This window comes from Onthophagus taurus, chromosome 11 (genome assembly GCF_036711975.1).
Source record: "Onthophagus taurus isolate NC chromosome 11, IU_Otau_3.0, whole genome shotgun sequence".
Lineage (NCBI taxonomy): Eukaryota > Metazoa > Arthropoda > Insecta > Coleoptera > Scarabaeidae > Onthophagus > Onthophagus taurus.
In genome coordinates, this window is record NC_091976.1 from 34252530 (window position 1) to 34268875 (window position 16346).

General features: G+C 37.8%; 1 protein-coding gene across 1 annotated transcript in view; it reads right to left on the reverse strand.

The window, feature by feature from the left end:
- LOC111414539 (AE binding protein 2 jing) overlaps positions 1–12744 on the reverse strand; it is an 80159-nt gene extending 67415 nt beyond the window's left edge. The window contains exon 1 of the mRNA XM_023045909.2: positions 12348–12744. Coding sequence (XP_022901677.1) covers positions 12348–12556 — 209 coding nt within the window. The 5' untranslated portion in view covers positions 12557–12744. The remainder of the gene's footprint in view (positions 1–12347) is intronic.
- Positions 12745–16346: the final 3602 nt, after the last annotated feature.

The window sequence follows — 16346 nt, forward strand, 5'->3', positions numbered from 1 at the left end:
GGCTTCCGAAATACGCGTTTTAACCAAGTGGATCGAGCAAGTAACGAACTCGCCAATCGAGATTAATTAAGTTTATATTTCCCACGGCGAGATTATTTTCTACGTCCGTTTCTCTTCTTATCAAAACGCTTCCTCACATAGAGTTACCCGTTTTCTACCTTACTCTTTTTATGTACGGAGAGCAGTCAAGTAGATGCAATTATGGACAAGTGCGGTGTGTTCTCTCCTGCCTAAAGGCAGCCGACCGTGTCCAGCTTAGCCCGTTACTTACTACCTGCAACGACGACGACGAAGAGGAAGTCGATGCACCTAGACTAGACTATGCATAGGGTTCGTGAGAATATTACCTACCGGGGCCTTTCCATCCTTGAAAAATCACAAACTAGTAAAACAAGAAAAAATGTTAAAGATGATAACTTTACTTGCATCACGTTATGAGCTATCCTACATTTAAAAAAATCGTTTTATGGTTATTAAATCACATGGTTAATTGATTTAATCGAAAAGTAATATGCCTCATTACGGTTGTGATTCAATGTCTCTTTCGAGACTCCGGGTATTAATGCAAAAGACTTCGCAAACAAATCACCTTTGAGTTAACCGATAAATAACAATAATCGGTGTAGTAAGTTTTGCCTCGGTGCTCGTTTATTTCGACGTGTGAAACTCGCCGTAAGATATTGCACAAATTCCTTCGATAAAAGAATCTCAATAAAAAGAAATCTTTATATTTTTGCAATGCGGACGTATTTTGCATTTTTATACGATCTAAAATATATTATATGGTTTAAAACGGACAGGTTCATTAGGAAGCGCGCAAATGTAAAAAACTTATAGGCGCCCGACGTTTCTAACTGTAGAGCACGCCCTCAGGCGTTAAGCAGGAGCGGCACGTCTGATTATCCCGACTTCCTGCCGACGCGAACGAACGCTTAAACTACACTCGATTATCATTTAACCTATTTCCGCAGAAAATTTAGTAATCGAGAGAAATTCTTATTATTTTACATCTGTCTACGAAATGGAAACGGCAGAAGTTCGTTCTGGTAAACACCTGCAAGCGCATTTAACATACTCTTATGTAAAATGTTATTATTTAAAAAGTATATAGATTAAATATTATCCCAAATACAAGAAAAACTTTGATCTTTATTTTTACTTTTGTATAGCAAAAGCAAGACTGCGTGCCAATCGCTGATCTGTACTACAAACTTGAGAGACGCTCAACAAGATGTATCAAAACAAATCCTATCTCCACGTTGTATATTGCAGGTAATGCAATATGGACACTAATTACCTCCAGGTTGGAGGTTAAGCATGGGTTAGCACCACATCATAAAAAAATCTATAAAATACTAAAATATAAAGCAGGAGTTACTCGAGGCTGTCCACAAGGGGGTGTACTATCCCCACTTTTGTGGAACCTCATCCTGGATAGCCTCTTGAACCGCCTCGCCGAAGCCAACTTTATCACAGTTGGTTACGCAGATGATTTAACTATTCTCGTCAAAGGCAAGTATATAAACGTGCTGTTTGACAGGATGCAAGTAGCTCTCAAACTGATAGAGACTTGGTGTGACGAACAAAGACTCTCTGTGAATCCTAAGAAGACAGAGTTGATTCTTTTCACACGGATGAGGAAGGTTGGCAATCCCAGAATGCCATCCCTTGCTGATACTCCATTGGTATTGTCAAAAGAAGTTAAATATCTGGGCATCACACTTGACAATAAAATGACATGGAGAGCCCACCTAGATAATAGAGTAAAAAAAAGCGTACGTTGCATTCGGTCAATGCCGGAGGGCTATAGGTAAGACATGGGGTTTGTCACCCAGAAATGCCCTCTGGATTTTCACGGCTGTAATCCGACCTATGCTTACTTATGGTGCAGTAGTATGGTGGTCAAAGACCCTACAGTCCACATCCACTACTGCACTTAATAAAGTACAGAGACTTGCGTGTTTGTATGTTACAGGTGCGCTGCGGACTACCCCCACTGCAGCCATGGAAAACATGTTAAACCTAACGCCACTTCATTTGTTCATCCAAGAGGTGGCATTGGTGACCATGACTCGACTGCGAGCAGCAGGAATTCTAATGGGTGAGAGAAATAGTAAAAATGCCAATCTCTGGAATGAAATGGTGGATTACTCACCAATTCTGGAGTGTGTAACGGACTTTACACCCCTACAACACATTTTTACGAAGAAATATCTCACCCACCCAAGCTCCACAGAAGTAGAGGTAAAAAACAGCCTTAAAATCTACACTGATGGTTCAAAGAGACGGGAAGGAGCTGGAGCCGGAGTCTTCTCGTACGATCTCCGACTCCACGTATCTGAACCTTTAGGTATAAGTACCACCGTCATACAGGCGGAGTTAATCGCCATACAACTTGCCGCTGACGTTATTGTCAGATCCAACTTGGTAGGTAAGACTTTTACAATTTATACTGACAGTAGACAAGCTATTTTAGCCCTGAGTAGAATAACAATTACCTCAGGACTTGTTATGGGTTGTCATCTGACATTGGAGAAGGCCGCAGTGCATAACTGTGTCATACTTCAATGGATAAAAGGACACTCGACTTGTTCAGGTAACAAGCACGCTGAGAGGCTTGCCAAAAGGGCTGCCAAGCGAGCGCCATGTTCGCTTGAACCGATAATCGCTCCGTCCTTATCAACTCAGATTGAGATAATTAAAGATTTTACCCACAAAAAGTTCATGAACTGGTGGGATAGGGTTAAGGGTTGCCATCTGTCTAAGGAAGTATTACATTATCCTTCAGCAGAGGCAGCCTTGTCTTTCGTAAGGCTTGGTAGAAACGCTCTACGAACTGTAACGGGACTCGTCACGGGTCACTGTAAGGTAAACAAGCATCTTTATAACCTTAAGCTTGCTATTAGTCCTCTCTGTCGCCTCTGTAAAGAGAGCGAGGAGACGGTCCGACACATCTTGTGTGAATGCCCCACTCTGCAAGACCTCAGAATGAGAGACTTCGGAGAGGAATGGCCGACCACAGATGGCATCAGGAACACACCTCTGAGCTGTATCCTAGCCTTCGGAAATTCCTTAGGCTGGTTGATGTAGCCGGAGACAGTGTAGGAGGATGTACAAGGGGCCCGTTGGGGCCTAGGTGCTGTGTGCGTAGCATACCCTCCGCTTTCCTACATACATACATACATATAAAGCATTGTAGAAGTATACGTAGATGATCTGGATATCATGAGCAGAACAGAAAGAGATGTTATAGGCACTTTTACAAGTTCAAAAAGGACTGGAAAAACATGGATAAAAAGAAAGATCCCCAGGGAGAGTAAAAAAGGGGAGGCCAAAACTATGCTACATGGACTGTTCATGAAAGGACATCCTTAACCTCACAGCTAATCATTCTGTCAATGAGGTCAATACCTCCCATAGAGTCATTGTAACTCTTTATTATGTTGGGACGTGGGACTTGTAGATACTTCGACTCCTTTTTAGACCACCTCTTACAATTATCTGATGGATGTAATTGGTTTTTGGTCATACCATTGCACAACATTTATTTTTCCATCGCTGCGAACAGTTTTCTCAAAAACCTCTAGGAAACTTTTTTATCGTTTTTTCTGGTGTTAAATGCACTGCAGCAGGTACTCTAGACTTCATAATTGTTCCAGTGCACAAGATATTTTTGTCTAGCAAATACTCCAACAATCGAACAGTTGTAAAATAACGGTCAATAAATACATGAGTTCCAGGACTTAACGACTGTATCAATCGTATTACCGCAGATGGTCCTACTCCTAAATCTACATCGCACACTTCTAGCAATGTGCCTTTACCTTGATAGATTTCAAAATCTAACACTAATCCTTGTGGTGTTGCACATACAAAATTCTTTAGACCTTCAGGAGTAGGTTCGCCTCTGACAAACTGTTTGATCCCACATACTTCTGTAAATGGGATCATCTGTTCATCTATGGCCACTATTTGGCGCCGTTCTAAAGATAAACAACCATTTCGAATTTTATTTATCGGTGGCCTAATTTTCCACAGTTTATCTTTTCTTTTGATTTCTTCTGGTACATCATTATCGACAACAACTTTTAAATGGGTTCTGAGAGAGAAGAACCTTCGTCTAGACATAATTTTTTGTATGTTGAAAGTTTTTTACATACCTTTCAGTCTTTTTCCAAGTTTTTCGCCCATAGCGATTCTTCAATTCACTTATTGGAATATCAAATTCCGGGTCAGAATCTGAACTTGATTCATCTGACGATTGCTCCTCAGCTTGTTGTTCAGCATTTGCTTCAATAGGACCTTGATTGCCGAAATTTCCAACCGTTTCCGGCTCTTCATTTTCAGAGTCATCATTGTCCTCATCAAAACCTTCAATATCAGAGACATCCAAACACGCTAGTAATGCCTCGTCATCCTCTCCAGGTCTAAGATGAGTTTTGTTGCCAAATATTGCTATGGTAGAAATAAATAAAATTGTTTTGAAATGTAGGCAAAAAGATTCCATGTACATTTAAATGGACGTGAACTATTTCTAACCTTACAATGTGGATGTAGCCATAAATTGGTTTAATTAATATGTAGAAGTGAAACTACTCCGTAGTACTGATTTTGCACAAGATATTGAAAAATTTTACGTAAAACTTACCGTCAAAAGTTGCTTGTTTAAAGGCACTCATGTTCTTGCACGTTAAAACATTAGTCATCCGTTAAACTTGCACATTAAACCCACAGATGGCAGCAACAGCCTGTACATTTTGATGGACACACGGTTCCCAAAGCATAGAACAATAATTTAACATTATAATGGTATAAAAACAAAGTGTCCATTAAAATGGACCTGGGATCTGAAGATGTTAAGAAAGGCCTACACAGAGCTGTAGCACCAGTAAATGATGATAAGATGAATATATAGCACTACAACAGGTTTTGTGTCCACCGTTATACCACTGGCTTTCTGGAACTTACTAGTTGCTTCTTGTATTGCTAATCCAGTAACAAGTTGCCGAAGTCTAGAATTTCAATTGTTTTCAATCTAATTGGTGTTGAGACATTGTGGCTGAGATTACTTGAGGCCAAAACAATTTTGGCAATGTTAGGCTTAACGAGTCAGAATGTCGTTGCAAATTATATTATAATTCTTCTTGACATATTTGATATTAACTCTAAAAGATCACACATTCAATGAACGATATTGTTGAAATACTTCCTTCATGAAACTTTACGATGCTTGTTTAGTATTTACTGATATCAATGTAATGGACAATAAAAAAAATCATGAATCTCTCTTTTCATCTCGAAATTAGTGTTTAAGTTGTTTTTAAATTATTATAAATAATATTTTAAAGTAATTTTCTCCATATTCCTAATGAAAAACACAAACGATACTAAAGAAGAAGAAAGACACGGTTCGTCTTTCGGAGTTTCAGATTTTAGTCGTCCCAAAAATAACAAAAAAGAAATAAAAGAAAGAAAGATGGACGAAGTGGCTAAGCAAACTGGTTCTCTAGAATACCATGGGGCTGCATTCTCGTGCAGTCCTCCTTTGTGAAATAGGTATTAACGTATTCTCGGGCAAAAAAAAAGATAATAATAAAAAAAAAAGTTATAAAACCAAACTTAGTAATGAAATAAGCACTATTTTAAAGGGCAAGATGTCATTTTCGATACATACTCGGGCGTAAATCGTTACGGAATCAGATTATATGGCTAGTTGTTGGGTTGGTAAGACCTGGAAAGCGGTGATTACGGGCGTTTATTGTGTTTCGGGGCGGGGACATGGACGTACCGGAAACTCTAAATATAGGTGTCCGGGAATAGTGACACGTTTAAACTTGGAATTGGACGGTCACCTATGATGCTAACTGCGCCTCGAGTTCGAAGAACCGCTTCACTTGAATGTTTCGTATTATTTAACACAACCTAAACAATAAAAAAAAACTAAAATGTTATGAAGAATTATTATTTAGGGTTTGTTTATTTCTTTTAGGGCGTACGTGATCTTTGGTCTTCGTCTTTCAAAAGGAAATATTCGGTTTCATCATCGTTTGAGAAACGATCTGTTATCGTTCGTCGCCAGTTTCTCGTACGTAATCATCTGTTGAGAATTCACGATAAGAATCCCATTGTAAATAAACACTGCTCTCTCATAATTCCTTTTTTAGATTTTCGTTTAAAACAAAAAAATTCTTGACCCTAAAACACTTTTTCCTCAAAAAATAGGAAAAGAGAATAACGCCTGATTTTCTTTCTCACTCTTTTCTGATCGATAGGTTGTCGGTTCGAAAAAAAAAAAAAGACTCCCCATCTACACTCTAGGGGGGTTTCTGCTTAAAAAATAAAAGACTTTGACCAGTCTGGGTATACCGAAAAATCCCAAATCGAACAGTACGCTTCTTTACTTCCTGTAATAAAACTTTTAACGTGAGTTTTCGGATTACTTTTATTCTTTTTGATGCGACCAAGAAGTAATTATTACAAAAAAATAAATAAATTGAACACCATATAAAAACTTTGAATTATTCATGAGAATGTATTTTAATTTTGCCCATCCCCTTTTACCGTGATTATTTATACGTTATTAATTGCGATTTATCGATCGCTTATAAAGATTGGGTTTGATGATGAAAATGGTCGAACAATCTTCATTTACATTGCCTATTTAAATATGATATCCCACGTATTTGCATTCATTTTCAACTTAATTCTAAAAGAACCTAATCCTAATATACAATGAGAAGAAAGTAGAACCCGAATGATTCTACATAGTTCTTGGTCTAGCGCTGCATAACAATTAAAACTAGAACTAACACTAATGATGTTTCTAGTTCTAGGTGTAGATTTAGTCTAGTTTTATTTGTTATTCAACGCTAGATTGTTGTATATTTTTTTGTAATTCACGACGGTAATGAAAGCTATTACAGTACTCAAACGGGTGCTGTAATGACACTCTTTACAGCATCCGATGCTGTAATGAGATTTTAGTAACATTTTACGGAATTAGTTCAAGTTGGTGACATTGGGTCATTAATTTTTCTAGTTGTCAATGTGGCAATGTTTATCTATGGATGTTTAAACACGTTCTTAACATCGAATACAAGGTCCACAATGATGAGGACATTGAACTCTGAGCAATTTCTCTTATTTTGGGAGGTGTACATGAAACATTTTTATCAGGTGAATACGTTTTATGTTTTGACAGTTTCTAATTGTCAATTCAAATTTCTATTTTCAAGTGTTACAGTGTTACCAACTGCTGCATACCTATTTCCCTACATTGTCAAAATTTATTTTATTTTTGAGAAAAAAAAGAGGATAAAAACGCGAATTACAAAAAATAGCATAAAAAACACGTTTCATAAGACTTAAAGCACTCATTCATTAAAAAACTCGTGGCTTCGCCACTCGTTTTTCAACTTGAATTCGTGAATTTCAAACATGTCTTACGAAACTTGTTTTTTAATATACTATTATTGAGCTGTAATGGACACTGCGTGATCCGTTATATCGATGTCAAATTATATTGACATGTTGCATTTTATGTGGGACAAAGTAAGTAGGTACTTAGGTGAAATTCACTGTAGAGAAAACGAAAATAATGATGTTAACTAGGTCGGGCAGAGTCGTGTGTGTTGGTCTCACAATTCGTATATCTTGGAATGGAGCTGGCGAGGGATGGCAGCCAGTATAAGCAAATACGAAGAAGACTACTGCTGACCAACAAAACTTACTATTGCAATAGCCAATCTAATCAAATCTAAATAATTTTAAGACCTATAATGACACATGGCTATAAGATCTGGACGGTAACTCAGAAACTGGCTAACAGCATAGACTTCTTTGAAAGGAAGATCCTGAGAATACTATCGGAGTACATCAGGATTAAGGAGAGAAGGATATCGACAAGCCTGACCAAAATACTGATGATATGGAGTGCTCCTTTGATTATATATAATATGGATTGAGCTAACTGAATATATCCACTAACAAAAATGTTGCTCAAGGTGAATAGACGCAGATGGAAAGCGATAATGTGAAAGTGTAACAAAGATAGATATATTATATGTCAGTACGCTTCTAAATCTATCTCACTTCTATCAGTACACCCATTATATGGCAGTACGCTTCTATGTCTATCTCGGTTCGATCACCTTGCGCAAGCTATCTCTCTCGTTGGCTCAATCCATATTATATATAATCAAAGGAGTGCTCATATAGGGTCAAAAATTCTAATGGAGATGAGAGTAAAAGCTGTCAGTATCAGGAATGACAGCCTCAATGATCGTGTATGGTCCCTTTTACTGTTTGTTTATTTTATAAACGAACCAAAATTTGCAATAAAGTTTAAAAAAAGGAAACTTTGAAAATAGTTAAAAATAGGTGTCATTCACGAGGTTAATTGCGAAAATTGTCGGTTCGCGCTAATTAATGCCATTAATTTTTTTTTTTTCCGGTTAAAGTCAAATTTAAGGTAAAAATTAAATAATTTAAAAGTTGTCTGAAGGATAAATCGTTCAATTTTAAGTTTTAATAACAATAAACTGATGTTATCACCATCGCCAACATCGCCAGCAAAAATCACCGAAACTGCTGAAACATCGTTTATTCCCCAACCTAATAAAATACAGGGATTGTAAACATTGGATACAGCATAATTGTGTGATATCTTAACGATTTCTAGACGACGTTTATGTGTTGTTACGCACATCAATCCAAAATGTATATTATTATAATGATAGGGAAGAGAATTATGCGAAATAATTTGGCTTACAAGTATAATATTTGTTTTTTATTTAAATCAATTGTCATTGCCAAATTTTTATACAAAAACGGTCTGTACCACCCTAGATACTACACGCTTAATAATATTTTCCACTAAATAATAAGTAAGGTTGTGTATATTCTAAACGAAGTTGTCACTTTAAAGACGAAGCCACTAATCTCTCGTCACTTGGCTAATATCTACGTTTTGAAATTAAAACTCGTGAGCAATATATTAAGATAACATAATTAAGTGCTATAATTAAAATTTGAATATTGTTTAAAAATCAGAATTACTGGAAGAATCTGAGTCTTCCGCTAGTTGGATGACGACAGGAGGTAAATCACTTATTAATGAATTTCCCATTAATGTGGTCCAATCTTTTTTAATTAGTTCTTTACAGTGGCGAACACTATTTGCCCACATCTCCGGAGTGTAATGACCAGGGCACGGAACTTTTGTAACAAAACGATTTCCCCCCTCCACTCGTTCTCAGAAAATCTTGATTAAAAGAATACCATACTGTTCAGTGGGAAATTAAAATTTCAAGTAAGAAAAAAATTGTGTTACCAAAAATTGTTCCTGAAACAATTCTAAACAAACTTTGTCAACAACTTTTTTTGATTTAATCAATAATTAAGGAGATAACCTTAAAATAATAATTTTTAAATTTTTATACATAATTACACTTAGATGGTTAATTAATAGAGATGTAAAAATTTTTTATTATGATAATTGATTCAAAATCGAAATTGAAACAAATTTTATTTAAAACATTTTTTAATAAAAACAATAATTGTTGAGATAAGTAATTTTGATAGCATACTATTCAGAGGGAAATTAAAATTTCAAGTTAGCAAAAAATTGTATTAACAAACACTGTTCCTGAAGTAATTCTAAACAAATATTGTTAATAAAAATTTTTGATTTGATCAATAATTAAGAACATAATCTCAAAAAAATTTTTATATATATATTATATATATTTTTTATTGAGAAAATCGTTTTAGAATTTAATTTAGAACAACTTTTGTATGAAATTTTCTGCTGAGAACGAGTGGAGGGGGGAAACCGTATCGTTTTGTTACAAAAGTTCCGTGCCCTAGTAATGACCAAGAGCTTTTTGCCAAGTCTCCTTGACACGACAGATCTTTTTCTCCGAGCTGGACTGAACATGTTTATTGTAATAAGTTTTTAAGAACGCCCAACATAGTTCAATGGGATTATATTGGCAATTGTATGGAGGAAGGCGAAGAACAGTATGGCCATGGTCTCTTATTAATTTGTCAATTTCAAAGGATTTTTCAATTTGAGGCTTGTAATAACGGATTATTTCCCATAACGATTTTTTATTTAAGGTTGGTTCAAACTGTATATTATGTTCAGTTAACCATTTTTTCATATCATTTTTTTTTGTGCAGAAACTTGGAGCTTTCTCGATTTGTTTTGAGTGATATGGAGCATTATCCATTACTACTTCGCACCCAAATTATTTAATGCTGGAAGTAATTGATTTTTCACCCATTCCATAAAAATAATTGACGTCATATTTTTATGATAATCTCTGTGCTCCGTGTTGTCACTGAGCAAGAGATCGCAATTTGGCAAAAACCCTGACGAAGTGTCTGCGTGCAAGATTGTAAATCTTTTTCCTTCGCCTTCTGCTCTTTGCGGAATACCGAATCTTTCATTTTCATTTACCCATTGATAAACTTGGGTGCCATTTTCGTAAATCCAAGTTTCGTCAAGAAAAACAAAAGTATACTCTCCGGATTCTAGGTATTGCAAGTATGTCTTTAAAAATGTAATTCTTTTTGAAACTATATGTGGTTGTTCAATTAACACTTTCCTATTGCTAATCTTTTTATATCTATATCCCATAGATTTTATAATTTTATGTAATTTTGATCTACCATTAGTAAAATCACATTCATTTCTTGCAAAATTAAGTAAATCATTAAGATTAAAATACTGTTTCTATTCATGCAATTTTTGTATTTGTCTTCCTAACTCTTCTTTAATAAAATATAAATTATTATCCGTTTTGTAGTTCATTTTACAACGCCCTTGTGTTTTTGGTTTTTTTACAGTTTGATATTTTTTGTAGGTTTGAATAATTTTAAAAACCGTCGTGCTGTGAACCTAATACAATTATGTTGAATATAAATTTAATTTTAAAACTCAAGTGCAATACACACACATCAAAAATACGTGACGCTTTATCACATATATATATTTTAAATTCGTATTTGGTGTCTCCGTCTGTACTTCTTCACAATACCTAATTATAGAGTTTTTTTCGCGTTTAGACAGTTGACATCCCGTTCCACCCTTTCTTAACATTTTTATGGTAGATTTAGCAGCAAAAAAATTATATGAAAATTGTTTTTTAATCAATCTTAACAAATTTGATAGACAGTGGTGGGACACAATTAAAGTAAAAGTCACGACATGCGCTTTTACTTTCAATACCAACTTGACGACACTTTGACAATTGATTTAAATTAAAAACAGATTATATATATATTAGATCTTTCGAAAATCTTAGCACAAATTCATTTTAATACGTTTAGGATTAAAAATTTACGAAGAAAATTAAATTCTAAATTGTTTTCCAAAAGAAATGTTACGGTATCAATCATCTAATTTAGGTTGGTGGAAAAAAAACTCCCTAGTGGTAATTAGTTGACGTTTGACAGTTGTGTTATCAGTTGATTCCTGTCACATTTATAATAGAAGAAAAACACTTTCAATGTGGTAAATATTTATTTTTTTATTTATTAATTTATTTTTTTAACTTAAACGTAAAGTATAATATAAACTAAGAGAGAAAGAAGTTAGATTTCTTTGCATTTGTGGTCACGTGAATGGAATTCAATAATCCGAGTTTCGTTAAAAACAAAGGAAATTTGTTCTTGTAGTGATATCTTAATGATAACGATGTAAAAGTACCGAAATCCTAATGCATTATGTTAATAAGAAACTTGGAATAAAATTTTTTTTCCCAACATGGTCAAAACAACGTAGAATAGTTTAGGACCGTTACAAAAACCATTTTCGAGCCTAGGTTTGAGGACGGCTGAGAGTAGTCCCTCGGCAATTCTATGTTTAGAATCTTCTTCGACCGCGCTTCGCACACACCAGCAGCAACGGCGCGGCGCGGCGGCAGCACGTTCCTTCAGATTTCCAAAAAGAACGGCACGAAGAAGTGAATCGCGCGGTCGTCGTCTGCGCTAAACGAAGTCCGTGGCGCAACTGCGCCGCCGGAAGAAAACAAAACAGGACCGCGACGACCGTACAAGTAACAGTGTCGTTGACTTTTCTTCTTCGTCTTCTTGTATGTGTGCGTATCGCCCGCGAAAACAAAAACGCGAATACTCTCGATTTCGTTTTTGCACGTAAGGATTACGTTGTTTTAAAAGAAGGTTAAGGACACGCCCAGGAAACTTTTTCAAAAATCCCAAACCAAATTAAGAAAATAAAACAGTTTCCACTAAAAGATGGAGTTCAAATTTTAGAGGAAATTCTTTTTTGATCAAGTGATTTAAAAATAAAACAAAATGTTGATTGTTTTTTTTAAACTCACCTGTCTGAAGATTCCGAACTGTCGTATCTATCAACACAACGTTTTTTTCTGCAATCGTCGTCTTGTAGAAGTCGTATCTCTCCGTCGTTGACAACGGCGTCTTCTTCAACTTCCTTCCTCTTCTTCACATCATCATCATTACTACTACTACTATTACTATTTGGGCCCGTCGATGCGCCCTCCACAACAATAACACCACCGCGCAACATCCCGATCACTTGTCTTCGACAATCACTCAAAATCCGCGCGGCGGCGACATCCCGATGATCACTGTGTGTCCTCGCGGCGACGACGTCGCGACGCCCAAAAGCCACTGGTTCGCTACTACAACAACTAGTCCTCTTGCGACCAGCAGTGTTCAAGTCCTCCTCCGTCGTGTCCGCAGCACGTAGACCGTCTGCCATTTTGAACGCACTGAACGGCTGAACGGCGCGGACGACCGCCGCCTCGGCCCGATGGATGGCGCTCGCGCCGTGACGTCACCGCCCCACGCCTCTCCGGACGACCGTCGAACGACGTCGCTTCCCTCCTCCCTCGTTGCCTCCCTTCGCCTTTGGTTCTCTCGTTCGTTGGCCCGCCGGCAATTACATAATTTACTTACGCCGGGTAATGACACTGCTGCTAGCTGCTAGTGTGTTGCGCGCGATCTACAACCTACAACGACCTAAGCGGTATTACTACGAACTAATAGTTATTACTATACTATAGTTAGGTTACTATTTTTTTTATTTATTATAACTGTCAATAAAGTGTTAAGGAATTTAGTTGCTATCAGAATTATCGATGAACCATTGATTATTAACAACGAAGCACATTTTGAACACTTAAGTATAGACAAAGGGCTACCACCAGGAGCATAACAACGATTATGGTCAGTTTTTGATCAATTCTCTTGGTAATTCTAAATGCATAACACGGGTTGGTTCCATATTGTTTTTATTCCCAAACCAACCCAACCTTAACATTTTTATTGGAAAGGTTAGGTTGAGAAATGTCCATGTACCGAGAACTGCACTACCAATAGATGTCAAAGAGCATTTTATTAACTTTATTAACAGCTGAGTATTATTGCAAAATTGTAGAGTCCAAGAATATAATAATACTTGACGACACATGATTATTTTTTCACTGGAATTTTACCCTAAGACATACAGCATCTTCTTATGTTCAAGGAAAATTTTTCTTTAGTTTGCCACAAAACACTTTGAAATGAAAAAAAAAGCACTCTATTTACCAGAATGCCAATCAAAGATGCTTTTGGCCAGAACTTCAAATTTTGAAAGATATATAGGGTGAGTCACAGGAAATAGATGTTGATCGCTACGTACTTAGGTTGTGACGGAGAGAGAGAGGTCTCCAATTGCCATTTAGTATCCTTCATACTGCTGTGGACTCAAGAACACTGCATGTTTGCAACGACTCTTTATAGCAACCCAACGTCTCTTTGGGCACCAATTCCACATGGCTCGTCATGGTGATATCACCAACCGCAATACCATTCTTAGGTGGGTTAATACACTGAGATCAACTGATTTTTTAAAGAAAAAACGGCTCTGCCATAACCGTCAGAACACCGGTAAATGTGGATCGAATAAGATTGACAATGATCCAATTATTATTATTATTATTGCTGCCGGGCTGAGGAGGGCGGCCCCTCTCGTTACCGCGACCTATAAGATCTATTGTAACTTTAGCCCTCCAAAGGTTTAGGGCAAATGTAGGTCCTTAATGAACCTTAGTATTGTCCTGAGGTCTTGAACCTTTATGTCGGTAGGTAACAGGGGAGTTTTACCGAAGACTTTGTGCCTTAGACTGCCTCTGGCGACGCAATTGCACAGTATATGTTCAGCAGTTTCTGACTCGTCGTTGCATAGTCGACAAGTTTGATCCTCAGCTTGTCCAATGTGGAAGAGGTGGTATTTTAGGGGCACATGGCCGGTTAGGTAGCCTGAGAGCGTTCTTAGATCCCCTTTGCTGAGGCATAAAACCTCTTTGGTTTTGTTTTGCGACGGAGTTATCATACTCTTCGCTTGTCTGTGACCTGGAAGTTCTTTCCAACGTAAGTCTATCTTTGAAGCCTCCCAGTTGTTGATTATTTGTTTTAGGTGGCTTTTTTGTAGTCCACATCCAGGTTGGGGTCCAATGAAGGGCGTGTTGCTGTGTCCTGGAACCCACCATAGGGTAACATCATTGCCCCTAGCGAGTTCTCTCAGGTTGTTGGTGCACTCTCTGATCAGTGCGGAGCCACACGTGTAGGCCTGTTTTGCCTTTAAGGCGGCCCGACTGTCTGTGAAAATGTTTATGGATGCACCTTTTTGTCCCTTCTGTAGGTTCAAAGCGGTGCAGAAGTTTATAGCAAGAACTTCTGCTTGGAAAATTGTTAAGTCCGAGCTAAGGGGCAATTTGATGTGGCTATTTGGTCCACTGATGCCCATGCCTACTCCAGATCTTACTGTCGTTGAAGCATCGGTGTACCAGGCTAGGGCTCCTCTTTTTAGTTGAGGTCCTCCTTTCGCCCAATCATCCCTGCTACTAAATATGACCTTATACGGTTGGTTGAAATTGTATTCCGTCGGTATAAGGTCCGTTTTAATTTCAATCAGGTGATTTAGACATGGGTCTTTGAGGATCTCGAGGTGTCGTCTGAGGTTACCCTGCATCAACTTGAGTGAAGAAACTGTTTTCAGTGATAAGGCACTTAAGGCTGCCTCCTTTTGTATATATATGTGGAGCGGTGTGAGATCGAGTAGGGCTTCCAAAGCAGCCGTCGGACAGGATCTCATTGCACCCGTTATGTTAAGACATGCTAACCGCTGGATTTGTGCCAGCTGTTGTTGAGCTGTCTTATGTTTTGTTTTTGGCCACCAAACCAATGAAGCGTAGGCGACCATGGGTCTGATTATTGCTACGCAGGCCCAATGAGCCATTCGTGGTTTGAGACCCCAGTTCCTTCCTAGGAACCTGCGGCAGATCTGGTTTGCCATGATGGCCTTTTTCCTCACCTTATCTAAGTGTGTGTTCCAGTTTAGTTTACTGTCAAGTATTACCCCTAGGTATTTAGTTTCTGTTTTGAGGTTAATAGTTCTGCTTTCAATGGAGGGTGCTTTTATTTGTAGCTTCCTTCTCCGAGTGAAAGGGACTATTTCGATTTTATTGGCATTGATGCTGAGCCCATTGCTTCTGCACCAAGTACTGGTGAGTAGTAGGGCTTTCTGCATTAGCTGAGTTATGATTGAATCATATTTACCTCGGATTGTGATTACCAGGTCATCAGCATACCCTTGTATCTTAAATCCGTTTTTAGTTAGGGTGTTCATCAAGTCATCAACTACCAGGCACCATAATAGAGGTGATAGCACTCCCCCTTGGGGACATCCTCTTAGCGCCTTTATAGTCAGCGACTCGCCTCCCAGACTGGCTGTGATCTGCCGACTTTTCAACATGGCTATACACCACTTGATTGTCGACGGATGTATGTCTTTTACGTTTAAAGCCTTCTCTATGGATTCATATGAGGTGTTATCAAACGCACCCTCTATATCTATGAAAGCACAAAGGGCTATCTCTTTGGTTGCAATTGTCAAAGCATGGAGAGCGGTAATTGTTGATTTTGCTTTCTGGTAAGCATGTTGGCTAGGGTGGAGTGGATTTGTGAGAAGCACTCCATTCCTTAGGTATTGATCGATTGCCTTTTCCATCCCTTTGAGGAGAAATGAAGTTAGGCTAATTGGTTTGTACGCCTTGGGGTCTGCGTTTGAACGCCTACCACCTTTAGGTATGAAGACCACCTTTACTTTCCTCCATAGAGTGGGTATATAGCTAAAGCTGTAGCTAGCTATATATAGGGATATTATTATTGGGAGAAGGTCTTCTAAGCCTTTTTGCAGAAAGATAGGCAGAATTCCATCTCCTCCAGGTGATTTTAGGGGCTTGAAATTCGAGATAGCCCACCTTACTCTGTTGGGTGTGAAAATATTCCCAGCTGTGCTGCGAACCTTA